This window comes from Rhinopithecus bieti, unplaced genomic scaffold, assembly GCF_001698545.2.
Source record: "Rhinopithecus bieti isolate Rb0 unplaced genomic scaffold, ASM169854v2 scaffold_81659, whole genome shotgun sequence".
Lineage (NCBI taxonomy): Eukaryota > Metazoa > Chordata > Mammalia > Primates > Cercopithecidae > Rhinopithecus > Rhinopithecus bieti.
In genome coordinates, this window is record NW_016837762.1 from 2,046,391 (window position 1) to 2,065,121 (window position 18,731).

The 18,731-nt window shown below is 37.0% G+C and overlaps 1 protein-coding gene and 1 pseudogene across 9 annotated transcripts in view; one reads left to right on the plus strand and one right to left on the minus strand.

Annotated features, from left to right (window-relative positions):
• Positions 1-18,731, plus strand: part of KATNAL1 (katanin catalytic subunit A1 like 1) — a 130,035-nt gene that overhangs the window by 19,028 nt on the left and 92,276 nt on the right. For 7 of the 8 annotated variants that reach the window (XR_001884144.1, XM_017865940.1, XM_017865935.1 and 4 more), the window contains exons 2-3: positions 10,119-10,294; positions 13,276-13,436. Coding sequence is in view for 7 of the 8 variants with exons in the window: in XM_017865940.1 (XP_017721429.1) it covers positions 10,133-10,294; positions 13,276-13,436 (323 nt within the window). In the remaining variant the exon portion in view is untranslated. Of the gene's footprint in view, positions 1-8,210; positions 8,248-10,118; positions 10,295-13,275; positions 13,437-18,731 lie in introns of those variants that run through there. The other variant, XM_017865938.1, reaches the window with a different exon arrangement.
• LOC108524836 (eukaryotic translation initiation factor 4E pseudogene) lies at positions 420-1,242 on the minus strand (annotated as a pseudogene). Its single transcript, XR_001884145.1, has one exon. The product of XR_001884145.1 is annotated as a eukaryotic translation initiation factor 4E pseudogene (transcript).

Sequence of the window (18,731 nt, forward strand, 5' to 3'; positions counted from 1 at the left end):
AAAAACTGAAATCAGAATCACTAATATTATCAAGTAGGGAAACAAATAAATTAAAATCTAGCAGCCATCAGCAAGAGTACAGCAAAGACAATGCTGTAAAAAGAAACAAAGAAAATTGCTAGAAAACTGTATGCATCATAATCTTTCAAACCAGCAAAATATGCTCCTGCATACAATGGAACATCAGAATTTTCTTTCCTGTAAAGTATACTAATGCCAAGTTGTTTTTTGACTATTGTGGATAGGTAAAATCTGTATGTAATTGATGGTAATTCTACTGAAGTATTACAGAGTGGGCCAGGAACACATTTATGGATTCTGGGGATGTGTACTGTAATTATTTGATTGGGATAGTGGAAACTTTAGCCAAAAAAAAAAAAAAAAAAAAAAAAAAATGAACACAGAAGTACGAGACAAAGGCGAATGAGACTTCTCTTATATCTTAGTAACATTTAGATGGAAATCAAATTTAAATGCAGTCCACTCTGCTTTTTGAAGAGGCTTTGGTTCAGCTCCCAAATCTCGATTGCTTGACGCAGTCTCCTATGAGAATACTCAGAAGGTGTCTTCTTAAACAACAAACCTATTTTTAGTGGTGGAGCCGCTCTTAGTAGCTGTGTCTGCGTGGGGCTGATAACCAATCACTATCTTTGGAGGAAGTCCTAACCTTTCCTTGTATACCCTCCCTATATGTGTAACAGCTTCTCTGTTTTCACATTCGGTAGTCCATATTGCTATCTTATCACCTTTAGCTCTAACATTAACAACAGTGCCACATACGTCATCACTGTAGTCATCAAAAGATTCTCCAATAAGGCACAGCAGTGTCTCTAGCCAAAAGCGATCAAGGTCACTTCGTCTCTGCTGTTTGTTCAATGTAATTAGCCATCGTCCTCCCCGTTTGTTTTTCTCATCTTCCCACATAGGCTCAATACCATCCTTAAAAAGTGAGTAGTCACAGCCAGGCATTAAATTACTAGACAACTGGATATGGTTGTACAGAGCCCAAAAGTCTTCAACAGTATCAAACTTAGAGATCAGCCGCAGGTTTGCTTGCCAAGTTTTGCTTTTATCATTTTTAAAAAACCAGAGTGCCCGTCTGTTCTGTAGAGGATGTTTAATATAGTATTCTGGGTTAGCAACCTCCTGATTAGATTCCGTTTTCTCCTCTTCTGTAGTCGGGGGATTAGGAGTAGGGGTGGTTTCCGGTTCGACAGTCGCCATCTTAGATCGATCTCTAATTTTTTTTTGAGATGGAACTTCGCTCTTGTTGCCTAGGCTGGAGTGCAGTGGCAGGATCTCGGCTCACTCCAGCCTCCACCTCCCAGGTCAAAGCGATTCTTCTGCCTCAGCCTCCCGAGTAACTGGGATTACAGGCATGCCCCACTGCGCCCGGCTAATTTTGTATTTTTAGTAGGGACGGGGTTTCTTCATGTTGGTCAGGCTGGTCTCAAACTCTCAACCTCAGGTGATCCACCCACCTCGGCCTCCCAAAGTGCTGGGATTACAGGCGTGAGCTACCGTACCTGGCCATGATTACTGTAACTTTATAGTAAATTTTAAAATCATATAGTTGACATCGACCCCCAACAGGCATTTTTCCCCTCAGCCCCTTAGAAGTACCCCATCTGAATACATCTGTGTTAGTAAGTCCTTCTACTTCACTGTTTTTCAAAACTTTTGTCTATTTTGTGTTCTTTCATTTCCATTTAAGTTTTAGAATCAACTTGTCAATTTTCCCAAAAGCTGCTGGGATTTTGATTGGGATTCCATCGACTCTATGGGTTACTTTCAAGATAATTTGACATCTTACCCATATTGAGTGTTTTTATTCATAAACAAATACACACGTATCTATTAATTTAGGTCATGTTTAATTCTCTTAGGTTTTCATAGTTTTCAGGTTACAAGTCTTGCACATATTTTGTTAAATTTATCCCAGAATATTTAATATTTTTGGATAATTTTACTGTTTTTAGTTTCTGGTTATTTCTTGTGTGTGGAAATAAGATTGATTTTTGTATACTGACTTTGTGTGCTGCAACCTTACACAACTCATTTATTAGTTCTAGAGCTCTTTGCAGAGTCCCTAGGATTTTCTCCACTGACAGTCATGTTTTCTGTAAATAAAAGCAGCTTTACTTCTTTTCCAATCTGCATGCCTTTTATTTTTGTATTGCCTTATTGCACTGGTTAGAACCTCAGTTCTAATGTGGAGTAGAAGGGGTGAGAGCAAATATCCTTGTCTTGTTCTTGATCTTGGAGAGCATTTAGTCCTTCATAATACATATGCTTGCTGTACGTATTTCACAGATGTCCATTACTTGGTTGAGGAAATTGTCTTTTATTCTTAGTTTGCTAAGTGTTCTTATGAATTATGTTGAATTCTGTCAAATACATTTTCTGTATCTGTTGAGATGATTTATAATGTTTCATTTTTATTCTCTTAATATTGATTGATTTTAAAATGAACCATCTTGAATTCTTAGGATAAACCTCACTGGGTCATAATACATTATCCATTTTACATGTTGCTGGATTTGATTAGCTGAAATTTAAACTTTTTTTGTATCTATGTTTGTGAGGGATACTGATATGTAATTTTCTGATAAGATCTTTGTCTGATTTTGGTGTAAGGCTAACACTGGCTTTAAAATATGAGTTGGCTAGCCAAAAGAACTCTGGCAAAAAAGAAAAAAAAATTGGAGATATTTCTACCTCTTCTGTATTCAATTTCATTAATTGATATAGGACTTTTCAGATTAAGTACTCTATCTCTTCTTGGGCAAGCTTTGCTATGTGACCATCATAGAATTTGTCCATTTCATTAAACCCTCTTTTGTCTTTCAGTAGCTCCAAGGTTTGTAGTGATAGCCCTCCTTCATTTTTTGTTTTGGTAATATGTATTTTCTTTCTTTCTTTCTTTCTTTTTTTTGAGAAGGAGTCTCGCTCTGTCGTCCAGGCTGGAGTGCAGTGGCCGGATCTCAGCTCACTGCAAGCTCCGCCTCCCGGGTTTACGCCATTCTCTCGCCTCAGCCTCCCGAGTAGCTGGGACTACAGGCGCCCGCCACCTCGCCCGGCTAGATTTTGTATTTTTTAGTAGAGACGGGGTTTCAGCGTCGTGTTAGCCAGGATGGTCTCGATCTCCTGACCTCGTGATCCGCCCGTCTCGGCCTCCCAAAGTGCTGGGATTACAGGCTTGAGCCACCGCGCCCGGCCCTAATATGTATTTTCTTTTCTCCCTTTCCTGGTCAATCTTACCTAGAGGTTTATTCATTTTATTGATCTTTGTGAAGAACCTGGTTTTGGCTACATTGAAATTTTATCTTGTTTTTCTGTTTTCTATCTCATTGATTTCTTCCCTTAACTTAATTACATTGTTCCTTCTGCTTCTTTTGGTTTTAATTTGCTTCCTCTGCTAGATTCTTAAGATGGAAGCTGAAAGCAAGAGTCAGCAAAGTGCAGTCCAGGGGCCAAATACAGCTTGCCACTTGTTCTTGAATGGCTCATGAATCAGGAATGATATTTGCATTTTATAAGGTTGAAGAAAATCAAAAGAATACTGTTTTGTGACATGTGGAAATTAAATGAAATTCAGATTTCATTGTCCACATATAAGGTTTTATTGGAACACAACCACACGTAGTTGTTTACAAATTGTGTCTGGCTGCTTTTGTGCTGGAATGGCAAAGTTGAGGGGTTGTGACAGAAACCATGTGGCATTCTCATTGCTTTTGCACTGCTGTTTCTGAACTGTAATCACTGTTTTAAGTGCCATGTATATCACTGTGCTGTGACATTTTACTTTATTATCAATGCATACACATCATGTCAAAACAAGAAAAGATGAAAAAAATAGACTTGGAATGTTATACTTTTAAAGCACGCTGAAGCATAGATTATTGAATTATGACAAGGCATTGTATTATGCAGTGACACTATAGCTGTGTTAAGTACAGTATACACTGATATTATCAGACTCTACATTCATCACAATATTCCCAACTTACAGGAAGTTAATGGTCAGAAAAATGAGAAAACATAAAAAGGAATATCTTATTCCAGTAGAATTTCTTCACAAAATTAGAAAATAAAAATCAGGCTGCACCCAGAGTAAACTTCTAAGTGGCTCATTTGTTAGGCAGGCAAGGAAGTCATTTCTCAGTAGTGAAGTGACTAAATTATGTTTGGTTACAACAGGCGCAGAATTGTATCCGGAGAAGGTAAACTTAAGACCATTAGTCTTTTGGCAGGAAGAATTACTCAAAGAATTGAGGACATCAATAATCAATTAAAAAACAAGGCTAATGATTTTGAGTGGATTTCCTTGGCTTTTGATGAGTTGACAGATGTTACCAATACTGCTCAGTTGTTTATTTGAAAAGTCAAGGCTGAGTTTGAAGTTAGTAAATAATCTTAATGAATAGTGTGTGTAGAATAGCTAAAGATATTTCAAAAAGTTAGGAAAACTCTAATGGCATGCAACCTGAGTGAAGTGTAGTCTGCTAAGATGCATTATAACTGATGGTGGTAAAAATTTGTGTAGAATAGAAAAAATTCAGGTGGACAAATTTATAAAGCTGTGAAAGTGTAAGATGTTTAGAGTCTATGGTTACTTATTTTATTTCTTAGCAGGTATTTTGCAGAGAATATTTGAATCGAACATGTAATATTAAACCAGTAGTGTCAACATTTGCTCTTGTGGACCTAGCCATTGTCAGTTCTAGGAATTTTTGTCAGAAATAGAAGCTGAATATTTTCACTTGCCCTGCTGTACGGCAGTTTGATGGCTTATTAGTTGTAAGGTTTTATTGCAAACTTTTGAATTTGGAAGTGAGACTGAAATTTTTCTGAATGTGAGAAACTGCTGTCAATCTGAATATTGAATGCTGAATGGCTTTAGAAATCAATTTGTGATGTAGACTCAATAGTGTTTCTTAATGAATTCAACCTAAAATTACAAGACTAAACAGTTCTTGGATCAAAACTAATACTGCAGTAAAGTTATTTCAATGGCAACCACTATTCTTTGAATCACAAGTAATGTCAAGTCATTTTATATCGCTTTTCATGCTGTTATAAGTTAAAACAAAGAAGTAAGGTCTCCATTCCTACCCAGTTTGCAATAGGTATGTTTTCTGAGTTCAAACTACAGCTTCAGCAGCATGTTTTAGAACTTGATGTAAGTGCCAAGGAAATTTCCATTTAACTGTGCAGTTGAGGCACTTTTTATTTAACCTTTAATTGGAATGATTAATCTGCAAATAATGACATGCTAAAAGGTAAATACTAAGAGAAGAGTAAATCCTTTAAATGCCTTCCAAACAATGATTATGCTGAATTGAAATCATATACTTGTGATTTACTATCAGTATAAAGTAGCACCTAATTGGTACTTTTGAAAAAAGACATTTTCAAACATGAAATTTATTGTATTCAAGGTAAACATTAGAATGTGTGAACATTTGTGATTGATTCTCATGATAGGGAACACTAACTTTGAATCCCAACTAAGTGAAATATTGTCCCCAGAGTTTCATTCTTCTCCTTAGTCAACCTGTCTTACAGAAAGTTGTACTCTGTTATTGTTTCTATAATATTTTGAATTGCATCGATAAGAATTATGGAATTTTTTGTCTCATTATATAAGTAGTTATAGAATATCCTTCATTTTGTTTGTTAGCTCTCAAAACCTAAAGTATTTACTTGTCAGGTCTTTTACAGAAGAAGTTTGCCAACCCCTCCTTTGTATCAGGATATTTTTATCTTTTATAAGTTTGTGTCTGTACTTGTGAGCAGGATTAATGCTTTTGTTTCACAATGACTTTAAAGAGAAATAATTTGTAGAGCATCTTTGTTTCTACTGGATTTATTAATCACATATTACTCATTATAGTAAGACCATATTGTTTTGTGTTAATATTCTAAATTTGAAAATGAGACATTCCATGGTTGTCCTGTATTCTGTGGATAAATCCACTGGACATTGAAATTAAAAGTAGTTGTATTAGTCCATTCTCATGCTGCTATGAAGAAATACCTGAGACTGGGTAATTTATAAAGAAAAGAGGTTTAAGTGACTCACAGTTCTACATGGTTGGGGAGGCCTCAGGAAACTTACAATCATGGCAGAAGGCACCTCTTCACAGGGCTGCAAGAGAGAGAATGAATGCCAGCAGGGGAAATGCCAGATTCTTATAAACCCATCAGATCTCATGAGACTCACACGTTATCATGAGAACAGTGTGGGGGGAACTGCCCCCGTGATCCAATCCCTTCACCTGCTCCTGCCCTTGACATGTGATGATTACAGTTCAAGGTGAGATTTGGTTGGGCACAGAGAGCCAAACCATATCATTCTGCCTGTGGCCCTTCCCAAATCTTATGTCCTCACGTTTCAAAACACAATCATGCCTTTCGTACTGTCCCCCAAAGTCTTAACTCATTCCAGACTCAAAAGTCCAAGTCCAAAGTCTCATTTGAGACAAGGCAAGTTCCTCCCACCTATGAGCCTGTATCAAAAACAAGTTACTTACTTTTTAGGTATATTGGGAGTACAAGCGTTGGGTAAATACACTTGTTCTAAATGGGAGAAATTGGCTAAAACAAAGGGATATAGGCCCCATGCAATTCTGAAATCCGGTAGGGCAGTCATTAAACCTTAAACTTCCAAAATTACCTTCTTTGACTCCGTATCTGACATCCAGGTCACACTGATGTCAGAGGTAGGTTCCCATGGCCTCGGGCAGCTCCACCCCAGTGGCTTTGTAGGGTACATCCCCACCTCCTGGCTGCTTTCACAGCTGGCCTCGAGTGTCTGTGGCTTTTCCAGATGCATAGTGCAAGCTGTTAGTGGATCTACCATTCTGGGATCTGGAGGGTGGTGGCCCTCTTCTTACAACTCCACTAGGCAGTGCCGTAGTGGGGACTCATTGGGAGCTCCAGCCACACATTTCCCTTCCGCACTTCCCTAGCAGAGGTTCTCCATGAGGGCCCTGCCCCTGCAGCAGACTTCTGCCTGGACATTCAGGCATTTCCATACATCCTCTGAAATCTAGAGGGAGGTTCCCAAACCTCAGTTCTCATCTTCTGTGCACCCACAGGCCCAACACCATGTGGAAGCTGCCAAAACTTGGGGCTTGTACCCTCTGAAGCCATGGCCTGAGTTGTACCTTGGCCCCTTTTAGCCATGGCTGAAGTGGCTGGGTGCAGAGCACCAAGTCCCAAGGCTGCACATAACAGGGGGGGCCCTGGACCCAGCCTAGGAAACCCATTTTTCCCTCCTAGGCCTCTGGGCTCCTGATGGGAGGGGCTGCCAACATCTCTGACATGCCCTGGAGGCATTTTCCCCATTGTCTTGGTGATTAGCTTTTGATTCCTTGTTACTTATGCAAATTTCTGCAGCTGGCTTGAAATTCTCCCCAGAAAATGGGTTTTTCTTTTCTATTGCATTGTCAGGCTGCACATTTTCTAAACCTCTATTCACTGCTTCCCTTTTAAACATAAATTCCAATTCCAAACCATATCTTTGTGAATGGATAAAGCTGAATGCTTTTAAGAGCAACTCCCCACCCCTCCGAAATCACCTCTTGAACACTTTGCTGCTTAGAAATTTCTTCCGCCAGATACCATAAATCACCTCTCTCAAGTTCAAAGTTCCACAGATCTCTAGAGCAGGGACAAAATGCTGCCAGTCTCTTTGCCAGAGCATAGCAAGGGTCCCATTTATTCCAGTTCCCAACAAGTTCATCTTCATCTGCAAGCACTTCAGCTTGAACTTCATTGTCCATATCACTATCACCATTTTGGTCAAAACCATTCAGCAAGTCTCTAGGAAGTTCTAAACTTTCCCACATTTTTCTATGTTCTTCTGAGCCCTCCAAACTGTTCCAACCTCTGCCTGTTGCCCAGTTCCAAAGTCACTTCCACGTTTTCAGGTATCCTTGTAGCAGCACCCCACTCCTGGTACTGATCTACTGTATTAGTCCTTTCCCACAGTGCTATGAAGAAAAACCTGAGACTGGGTAATTTATAAAGAAAAGAGGTTTAATTGACTCAGTTCTGCATGGCTGGGGAGTCCTCAGAAAACTTACAATCGTGGTGCCTCTTCACAGGGGGGCAGGAGAGAGAATGCATGCCACCTGGGGGAATACCAGACGCTTATAAAACCATCAGATCTCGGCCGGGCGCGGTGGCTCACACCTGTAATCCCAGCACTTTGGGAGGCCAAGGAGGGCGGATCACAAGGTGAGGAGATTGAGACTATCCTGGCTGACATGGTGAAACCCCGTCTCTACTAAAAATACAAAAAAAATTAGCCGGGCATGGTGGCGGGCGCCTGTAGTCCCAGCTACTCGGGAGGCTGAGGCAGGAGAATGGCATGAACCCAGGAGGCAGAGCTTGCAGTGAGCCAAGATAGCGCCACTGCACTCCAGCCTGGGTGACAGAGCGAGACTCCATCTAAAAAAACAAAAAAACAAAACAAAACAAAAAAAACCATCAGCTCTCTCAGGAGACTTACTCATTATCACAAGAACAGCATGGAGGAAACTGCCCCCTTGAGCCATTTACCACCACCTGGTTCCGCTCTTGACGCATGGGGATTATTACAATTTAAGTGAGATTTAGGTGAGGACACAGAGCCAAACCATAGTAGTAGTGTACTATTTGCTGCAGTGTGATTCTCAAGTAATATAACTCTGTCTTCATGGAACCTATAAGGGGAAAATAACATGCCAAACACATAAACATTTATTTTCAAAATGTTTTGGAGTCAGTTGAAATGCCTAGAACTAGTGATGGTTAATTTTCAGGAAGAATTTTTGAATTCCTGAAGAACAGATAAGAGATTGAGAGTCAGAGTGGAAGAGTCAGGCTCCCCAAACTAAAGTTTACTTCCCTGAATAAGGCATGGAGTAGTATTTTGATTTTCTTCTTTATGTGTATTCATTGGTTTACTGTTCCTGGAAATCGGAAGGCAATTTTGACTCTTTCTCAGGATATCATTCTCCTGTATCTCTGGACTTCTATTCTTTTTAGTCTTGGGAGGAAAGTATCTTTGCATAGAAGCCTTGGATGGTTCTAGGGGACTTTTGGAAAGCCTGGAAGAAAAGCCAGAATTACTGGACTGGAGAGCTTTAGTGGAAGCCAGAAATTTAGAGGGTATTCTGACTAACATCTTATAGAAAGGAAAATAATGATAGTTATTTGCATGGCCAAAGAGCTGTAGAGAATCATGGGGTCTTAGAAGATTACAAATTGGGGTTCAAAGAGTTTAATTTATAGGTGTTTGCTTAGATTTAAGTTTGAGGCAATTACATGAGTATAAATGGTACATGGACAACTATAGACTGTGTTTAAAATCTATTCTTTAAGTATAACTTTTTATTCTTGGGGCCAAGAAGTTTTAGTGAGAACTAGTTCTTACAGTTTCAACTGACTTTAGTAGAAAATATATTCATATATTTATGTGATATTCGTATTTTTTATGTTGTCAAGCATAAATTGAATAAAACAAGTTCATCTATTATTGCAGCCTATGGTAATTATAAAGGAATAAGGAAAACTAGTGTCCAATTTTATGTACCTGTAAGTAAATCAGTAGTTCAGAGCTGTGTAACCTCTCTCCCTATTATTTCCATGGGTGTTCTTTTGTAATCTCCTTTGTACTTCCAAATTTGAAAACTTTGTTTAGTATTATAAGATGCATACAGGTAACCTAAAAGAACGGTAACTGTTTTGACTTTCAAAGTAGTTCTAGGCTGGGCGCGGTGGCTCATGCCTGTAATCCCAGCACTTTGGGAGACCGAGGTGGGTGGATCACCTGAGGTCAGGAGTTTGAGACCAGCCTGGCCAACATGGTGAAACCCATCTCTACTAAAAATACAAAAATTAGCCGGGCATGGTGGTGCACCCCTGTAGTCGCAGCTGCTCAGGAATCGCTTGAGCCTGGGAGGTGAAGGTTGCAGTGAGTCAAGATCATGCCACTGCGCTCCAATCTGGGCAACAAAGTGAGACTCTGACTCAAAAAAAAGTAGTTTTAAACATATTTTAAAGAACAATAAATGTTTTAAAGTCAGTGCTGAAAACTTTAAAAAGTCATTATATTTTATGTTTAGGTCTCTGAAAGAAGATGAATTTGGCTGAGATTTGTGATAATGCAAAGAAAGGAAGAGAATATGCCCTTCTTGGAAATTATGACTCATCGATGGTTTATTACCAGGGGGTGATACAGCAAATTCAGAGACATTGCCAGTCAGTCAGAGATCCAGCTATCAAAGGCAAATGGCAACAGGTAAGATGATACTAAAGTATTAGATGTGTTGGGAGTACCCTATTTTACTTGAGAGATTAGAGTTGAAAAATGGGTTTGAGATGGAAATAGTTCCTATTTATCTGAATACTGAACTATGTTTAAAATACGCTCTTGTATATTTTAGTATCTTACCTAGTTAATGTTTTGTTTTTTGATCATATATTTCATGAGGTATATTTTGAAGATATTTAATTCCAATTGAATCTACTTTTACTTTTTTCTGTTTTCATGATCAGTTACCTAATTATGTGACATAAACTTTTGAAATAAAGTATTTCATTCATTCATTCTTTTTTTTTTTTTTTTGAGACAGAGTCTCGTTCTGTTGCCCAGGCTGGAGTGCAGTGGCACGTTCTTGGCTCACTGCAACCTCTGCCTCCCAGGTTCAAGCAGTTCTCCTGCCTCAGCCTCCCAAATTGCTGGGACTACAGGCATGCACCACCATGCTCAGTTAATTTTTGTACTTTTAGTAGAAACGGAGTTTCACCATGTTGGCCAGGCTGGTCTTGAATTCCTGACCTAGTGATCCACTCACCTCAGCCTCCCAAAGTGCTGGGATTACAGGCGTGAGTCACCGCACCCGACCCATTTTTTCTTTCTTTTTTTTTTTTTTTTTTTTTTTTTTTTTAAGGGTTTTGCTCTGTCACCCAGGCTGGAGTGCAGTGGTGCCATCACAGCTCACTGCAGCCTCAAACTTCTGGGCTCAAGCGATCCTCCCACCTCAGCTTCCCAAGTAGCTAGGGGGACAGGTTCACACCACATGTCCAGCTAATTTTTAGATTTTTTGTAAGGACTGAGTATTGCTTTGTTGCCCAGGGTGGACTCAAACCCCTGGCCTCAAGTGATCCTCCTGCCTTGGCCCCTCAAAGCACAGGTATTACATATGTGAGCCACTGTGCTGGACCTGAAATAAAGTATTCATACTTGCCCTTTTCCCTTCATATTTACATGTCGTTTTGACCCATTTTGCAAAACTCTTTTGAAAGACTCCTTAAAATACAAATGAGTCAGTAAATCTAATAAAACATTACTATACTTGTTGTCTTTTGACTGTATAATTTGATTAATAAGACAGTTAATAAAAACTTGAATTTTAATTTACCCACTTACTGTTTTTTAAATTTAATGTTTTAATCAGTATCTTTTAGCATAGTTCTTGCTTTGCTGCTCCAATTTCAAATTAATTGTAACTTTTAAATACCATTTTTTTTTTTACAAATCATATTTACAAGCACTAGATCTTTAAGGAAATAAATAAAAGCATCTTCAGTGATGTTTAAACAAAATTGGCTTTTGTTTTATAAGGGTTTATTATTTAAGCTTGTGTTTTCACCTGTTATACTGAAACAACGTAACATCCTTTTTAGAAAATATTAAGTAAAAAAATACGGAATACTCCAGGAGTTTGTGTGCATCCCGTGCAGGGGACATGCTGGTCTTGTCTGTGTTATTCCAATTTTAGTATATGTGCTGCCAATGCAGACCACTCCCCACTTGGTGTTAAAATTTAAAATCTTTTAAAAATTAAAAGTACTAAGTCAAGTGTTTCTTTGAAGTTTCCATTTTATGTACTAATGCCTTTCAAGTGTTTCTTCTAGTTTTTCCATTAGTCAGAAATTGATGTTTTCCTAAGTTTTGAGGGTAAATTTGACTTATTTTCCAACTTAAATGTTACCAAATTATATTGATTGAGAACAATTACTCACTCCAACTCAGGCTCAAATGTTTAGTTGTTTTCTTCTTCCTGTTAGCTGCAGGCAGGGTATTTTATTAATCTATTATGGAAGTATTTTTGACATGTTCTGAATTGTGTATGTTAAATAGTGACCATTTCTACTCAGACGTTCTGCTATGTTTCTTTCCACTGGGTTCTGAAATTACATTTCTTCCAGTGTAGCATATTGTGTAATTGCATGTATTAGCCGTTGAATTTTACCTTGCTTTTTCTTTGGATCTGTAACTCCTTCATATGTTCCTTTTAATATATTATTCAATATAAAGATGAGGGAAAATTTTTTATACTCTGCTTTCCAGTATGACATGCTTTCTGGTTAGAGAAAAAACAATTGTTAAAATGATTTTTAATTGTAATTTTCTTTTCTTTTTTTTTTTTGACATAGAGTCTTGCTCTGTTGCCCAAACTGGAGTGCAGTAGCGTGATTGTAGTCTCTGGGCTCAAATGATCCTTCTGCCTCAGCCTCCGGAGTAGCTAGGACTGTAGACTTGCGCTGTCGTGCCTGGGCTAATGTTTTTGTTTCCCTAGGCTGGTCTTGAATGTAATTTTAATCTTTATCTGTTTACTTTTAAAATGAGTTTGTGCTCAAAGTTTGAAAATAAGAATTTCCTCATAGTATGTGTTCAGTTAAATTTTTTAAATACAGGAAAAACCTTGTCTTTGAAATCAAAATAAACTTTCCTCAGAACTCAAAATAATTTAAATAAGACAATAGGTGAAGGAGAATTTAAATAAAAACTGGAAGTTTGTAATTCATAGTATAATACCACTTCTAGCTTTCAGACACTCATGACAGGCGTTTTATATTTAGTGATATTGGGAATAGGAAATGCTGTTGAAAATTTTGGCTTACAATTTTTTGGAATCTATTTACAAATAAAAGTATTTAGCACAATATTTTAGATTTCTTGGAATGTTTAACTTGTTACCTACTTAGTTGATTGTTTTAAATCGTATTAATGATCATCACGTTCTTTGGTAGAAATGGAATTCCATTATGAAAGAGATATAACTACTTATTAAAAGGTATAGAATTATGGTTTTTTCAAACTAATTTCTGCCCTTTTCTCAGTATTACTTGAAATAGTTCTTTGTGTTTATGAATGTTTTAATGATTCATTTTTCATACTTTGACATTAAGAAAACATGCACTCTATAGCAATTTTTTACAATTTATGAAGTCTTTAAACAGCTTCTAGCATAAAACCTTTTTTTTTTTTTTAAGGTTCGGCAGGAATTATTGGAAGAATATGAACAAGTGAAAAGTATTGTCAGCACTTTAGAAAGTTTTAAAATCGACAAGCCTCCAGATTTCCCTGTGTCCTGTCAAGATGAACCATTTAGAGATCCTGCTGTTTGGCCACCCCCTGTTCCTGCAGAACACAGGTGAGTAGAACTTTATATTCTCTTTAGGTTCTTCTAGTTAATTGATGTTCACAGTGAAGCATGCTTTGAGCAAAGTGTGAAAAATCATTTTTGGGGACATGTAAATTCAGTATCTGTTTTTAATATTCACATTTATAGGTTTACAGTTTTGTATTTGATAAAGTACAGAAGCAAATGTTTTGTTATATATCTTGCTTTTAGAATGCTTTATTACGCTAATAACAATAGATGCCTATTGCTAGTCCTAAAATTTATCAGTTAAGAGAGGTCTTTTAGGTTTCATAATGGCAGCATCAAAACTTGGATAGTTTTGCTTTTTTGCTTGAAGAGACTCTAACAACTTCAGATGAAGTGGTGGAGCAATTGAATGTTCCTGGTTGGGCCTACAGTCAATTTCCAGAGTTTTAGTGTAGAAGGAACCTTACTGATAATGTTTAAGTGGCTTAGTGCTTAAAGTCAGATTCCTCAGTGTGGCGTCTCCCACCAGTTTTCTCTAATACCCAGCCTGTGCATCATTTACGTTAAAGCTCTCTCTGTTTTTGCCCTTTTTTGTCATCTTGTCTGTGTAGTCTCTTCTTTCTGCGAGGAATACCCATAATCCCCATCTCTAAACAACTCATATTCATTCAAGTCTCAACTCAACTGACTATCCCCTCTGCAGCCTCTTTTGATTTGACCAGACATAGCAGTTTGTTCGTAGTGGTTATCATGTTGCATTTATTTGTCACTTCACAAGATTTGCAAGGATAAGGACCATGGTTTTATTTAAAACAAAAATTAAATAATAAACTTTCATTGCTATCGCAGGGTTTGGCATGTAGTAGGCATTCAACCAACATTGAATGAGTTTCACAAGTGAGGAAACTGAAACCTGAGAGACCCTAATCATGCTAGATCAGGATGTGAGTTTAGGTCTCTCTGGCTTTCTGTCTGCTTTATTGTGAGGTGGTATTGTGGCCAGAGTATTGCACCATAGAAAATACATTTTCCTTTGGCCAGTAGCTATAATAATCTGTTGAAATTTTCTGAAAACATTTTAAGAACTATGAAAAATGGTTAATTCCTTTGGATTTTTTCCACTGAATTTCAGATAATTTTGTGATTTTCATTGTGAAAGCAGTAGATGAAGTTCTTTTTTAAGCTCTACAACAATGTAGTTTTCCTCTGATGTAACCACCTTCAGGTGTTTTATACTAAGGTAACCCATATCCCTCGAAGGGCAGTGTTTTAAGAGTCATATCATTGTTACTATGGAAGTTCGAAAATACTGAACGAATGACGTTTTAACCTACTATAACTTGAAATTTTCCTGTATGTATGTATAATGAAATACCTTGTTTTTTTACTGAAAGTCATTAATTCTGAAATATACTTCTAGTTTAAAGCTAAAAGCTGACAATAACTTTAAATATAGGAATATATGCTCTGAATTGCTCGAGTACCGTGATTCATTTCAAGCAGCAGTGTCTGCAGATAATAACTAATATTGACGGCTCAAACTGAATAAAATGTTGTGGATGCCATTTTCCCGTTGATGAATACTAATCTCGAAACGTATCACTAGAATGACACTGGTCCAGTTATTTCCTTTTCTTTGTCCTTTCTTAACTCTTCGTAACACAGATCTGACTCATTTTTGTGCTTGTTTTTAAATCCTTTTTCTAAATGAAAGTGAAAGATGAATGGACCAGAATGTATTTCTCTGATTCTCCTTTCTTTGTACTAAATTTTTAAAAAAAGTTTTCTCTGTGCATAGCCATTGTATGTGGGTTTTTTGTCTTGTTTTTTTCCCTCTGTGGATCGGAAACCCTGAATAAAAGCAAATCTCAGATTGTATATTGTCTGGGGAAAAAACAGATTTTCATTCCCATGTATATCATCAACAACAATAAGAAAACACCTTACAACTCCACAAGGTTCTACTGGAGAAGGAAATATAAGACATTGAGTAATAGCATGGGATTAACAGTTTAAAACTTTATGAATAAAATTTTTATGTAAGCAAAAACAGTGGGTCCTTCATCAGTTAACAATGTAAGGCGAATGTTAATGAACTAAATCTTATGCTGGTTTGTGGCACAGAATGTATGCAAGGGCTGATAAAATAAATATTCAGATTGCAAAGTTAGATTTAAAGGTTATGGAGGATTAGAGTTGTATAATATTTTTCTTGTTTTACAAACTTTGTTTCTTCTCCAGGTCATGTAAAACAAATATAATAAGATTTTCACCTAGCGATAGTGAATGGTAGATAGTCATTGGATATTCTTGGTTTAATGGAAAGACATTTGACTTCAGTTGATGAGATTATGGATTTTGCTTCTGAAACCTACTTGCTTTATGACCTTGAGCAATCTATTTACCCTCCCTAAACATTAATCTCACTATCTGTAAAATGGGAATCTCTACTTCATGGAATTAAAAAAAAAAAAATTAAGACAGCAACTGGCATGTAATAAGTAATTAAAATTAATGGTCATCTCTGAAATAAAGGACTGCAACATTCAGAGAAATAGCAAGAATAACAATTAAAAGTGATAGCCTCATTCATAAAACAAGTCCTTTTATTTTCTCACTGCAGATTCTACCTAATTCCTTAGTTTCCTGAAACATTTCAAGAACTCTGACAGAGAGGGTATGACTTTTTAAATGTCCAGGTCTTAAGCAGTTGGTGATTATTTCCAGGGGAAGGATGAAAGCTAATAATTATTACTTACTGTATATGTTATATGCATTATTTTATTTAAAACCCAAGTGATCCCATGAAGTGTAGGTACTGTTACTGTGTATCCATATTATCATCGCTAATTTATTATTATGAACCCCATTTACAGTTGAGGAAACTGAAGCTTATAGTTTGTAATTTTTCCAAAGTCATCTGAACAAGAAAGTAGCAGAGCCAGGATTTGAACCCAAGTCTCTTCATCTTCAGGAGTCTTATTTGTATGCACTCTGCTATATTACTTATGCATATATACTCAGTGGGTATATTATGAGTATATTTTGATACACATCTGTATATCCTGGTATTATCTACTTGTTAACATTCTTACTAGCAGTGGTGGAAGAATAAACAAACTGAAAATGCTTAATGAAATTTTGATATTTCAAGGGTAACTAAAAAGAACTTTCCAAGCGAGCACCACACTGAAATTACAATTTAAGTCAATAGGAAAATATGATATTTACTTGTTTTGTTTTTTCTTTTCTTTTTTCTCTTTTTTTTTTTTGCCATCTATCACCTTGTAATTTACCTTGTTTTATACAAAGCATTTCAGAGATGCTTCTGGTGTGATTGGCATTAGCCACTAATTTGGTAGCCCTGTTTATGGTTCTGTTCTTTTCACTTCATTGACATTTAACAGACACTTCTCCATCCCTGTTGCTGCATACCAAGGTAATCTGTGTACTGTGGTTTTCCATCAGTGGTGTTGCCGCATTGTTTGAAGTTCTATTTCTGTGTCATGAATCTGCTGAATTTAATCATAATTAAGGTTTAAATCACCAGCAGTTGCTTGGATAAATCAAAGTAATATTTTAAAATTTTGATTCATTGCTTTAAATGTGAGTAAACTGAGCTATAAAAGTAGGATCGTGATGGTAGGTAGTGGCAGTTTTGGAATTAAACTCCAAAGAGATGAAGTCTCTAGCTCATTCTTAGTGTCCTAAGTTAAAATATTTCTTGTATTAATGAAATGATTTTAATAGTTTAGATGTAGGCTTATTAACTACATTTTCTTTAATGAGTTGGTTTCTTCTAGTGATACCTGAAGCCATGAAAGTAGTATTTTCTATATTGCAGCAGTATTCAACATGGTATATATTCAATAAACTATTCTTCATTTAGCTTAAAAAGTAAGTATGGTAGGTCCTTTTTTCCCCCAACTTTATTGAGGTATAAATGACAATTAAAAATTGTACATATTTAAGGTATACAGGTTGATTATTTGATATATATATGTGTTTTGAAGTACTTATCACAGTAAGCTAATTAGCATATCAGTTACCTCACATTTCTTTTGTTTTTTGTTTTCATTTTATGGTGAGAACACTTAAGATCTACCCTCTTAGCAGATTCGAGTATACAGTATTGTTAACTATAGTCACCTTGCTGTACATTAGATATCCAGAACTTACCGTGCATGACTGAAACTTTGTACTCTTTGACCAATATCACCTCATTTTCTTCTCCCCTAGCCCCTGGTAATAAACACTCTACTCTCTTTCTATGAGTTTGACTCTTTTTATATTCCACATATAAGTGAGTAATATGGTTTGGATGCTTGTCCCATTCAAATCCCTTGTTGAAATGTGACCTCCATTGTTGGAGATGGGGCCTGGTGGGAGATACAGGATCATGGGGACAGATTCCTCATGAATGGCTTAGTACCATTTCCTTGGTAATGAGTGAGTTCTTGCTCAGTTCACATGAGATCTGATTGTTTACAAGAGTGTAGCACTGCCCCCTGCAACCCTTCTTGCTCACTCTTTTGCCATGTGATATGCTGGCTTCCCCCTTTGCCTTCTGCCATGATTGTAAGCTTCCTGAGGTCTCACCATAAGCCAAACAGATGTTGGTGTCGTGCTTGTACAGCCTGCAGAACCATGAGTCAAGTAAACCTCTATTTATAAATTACCCATCCTCAAGTATTTCTTTAAAGCAATGCAAAACAAAAACAAAAAAACAGACTAACACAGTCAGATCATGTCGTATTTGTCTTTCTGCATCTGCCCTATTTCACCTGCCACAAGGAAATGGTAGGATTTCCCTCTCTTAAGGTCGAATAATATTCCTCTTTGTGTGTGTGTGTGTGTGTGTGTGTGTGTGTGTGTGTGTATGTGTACACACACCCCGCCCCCAACATATATGCATACATTTTCTTTATCCATTCATCTGTCAGTGTATTTTTAGTTTGTTTCCATATCTTAGCTATTACCAGTAATGCTGAAATGAACATGAGAGTGCAGAGATCTGACACACTGATTTCATTTTCTTTGGCTGTATGCTCAGAAGTGGGATTGCTGGATCATAAGTTAGTTCTATTTAATTTTTTGAAGACTCTCCATACTGTTCTTTATAATGGCTATATGGTACCAATTTATTCAAAGTGGTAGGTCTTTCAAAGTTGCATATTTTGGGAGAGATAGCAGTAAGAATAGGATACACAAGCCTGAAATTAATCATTTTATTTCTTCTGTATAGACGCACTAAAACTTTAATAGGCCTTCTCAAGAACCAAGGGGAATGGTATACTGTGTTTCTGTAAACATATAGATAGGAAGATTGATTTTTTT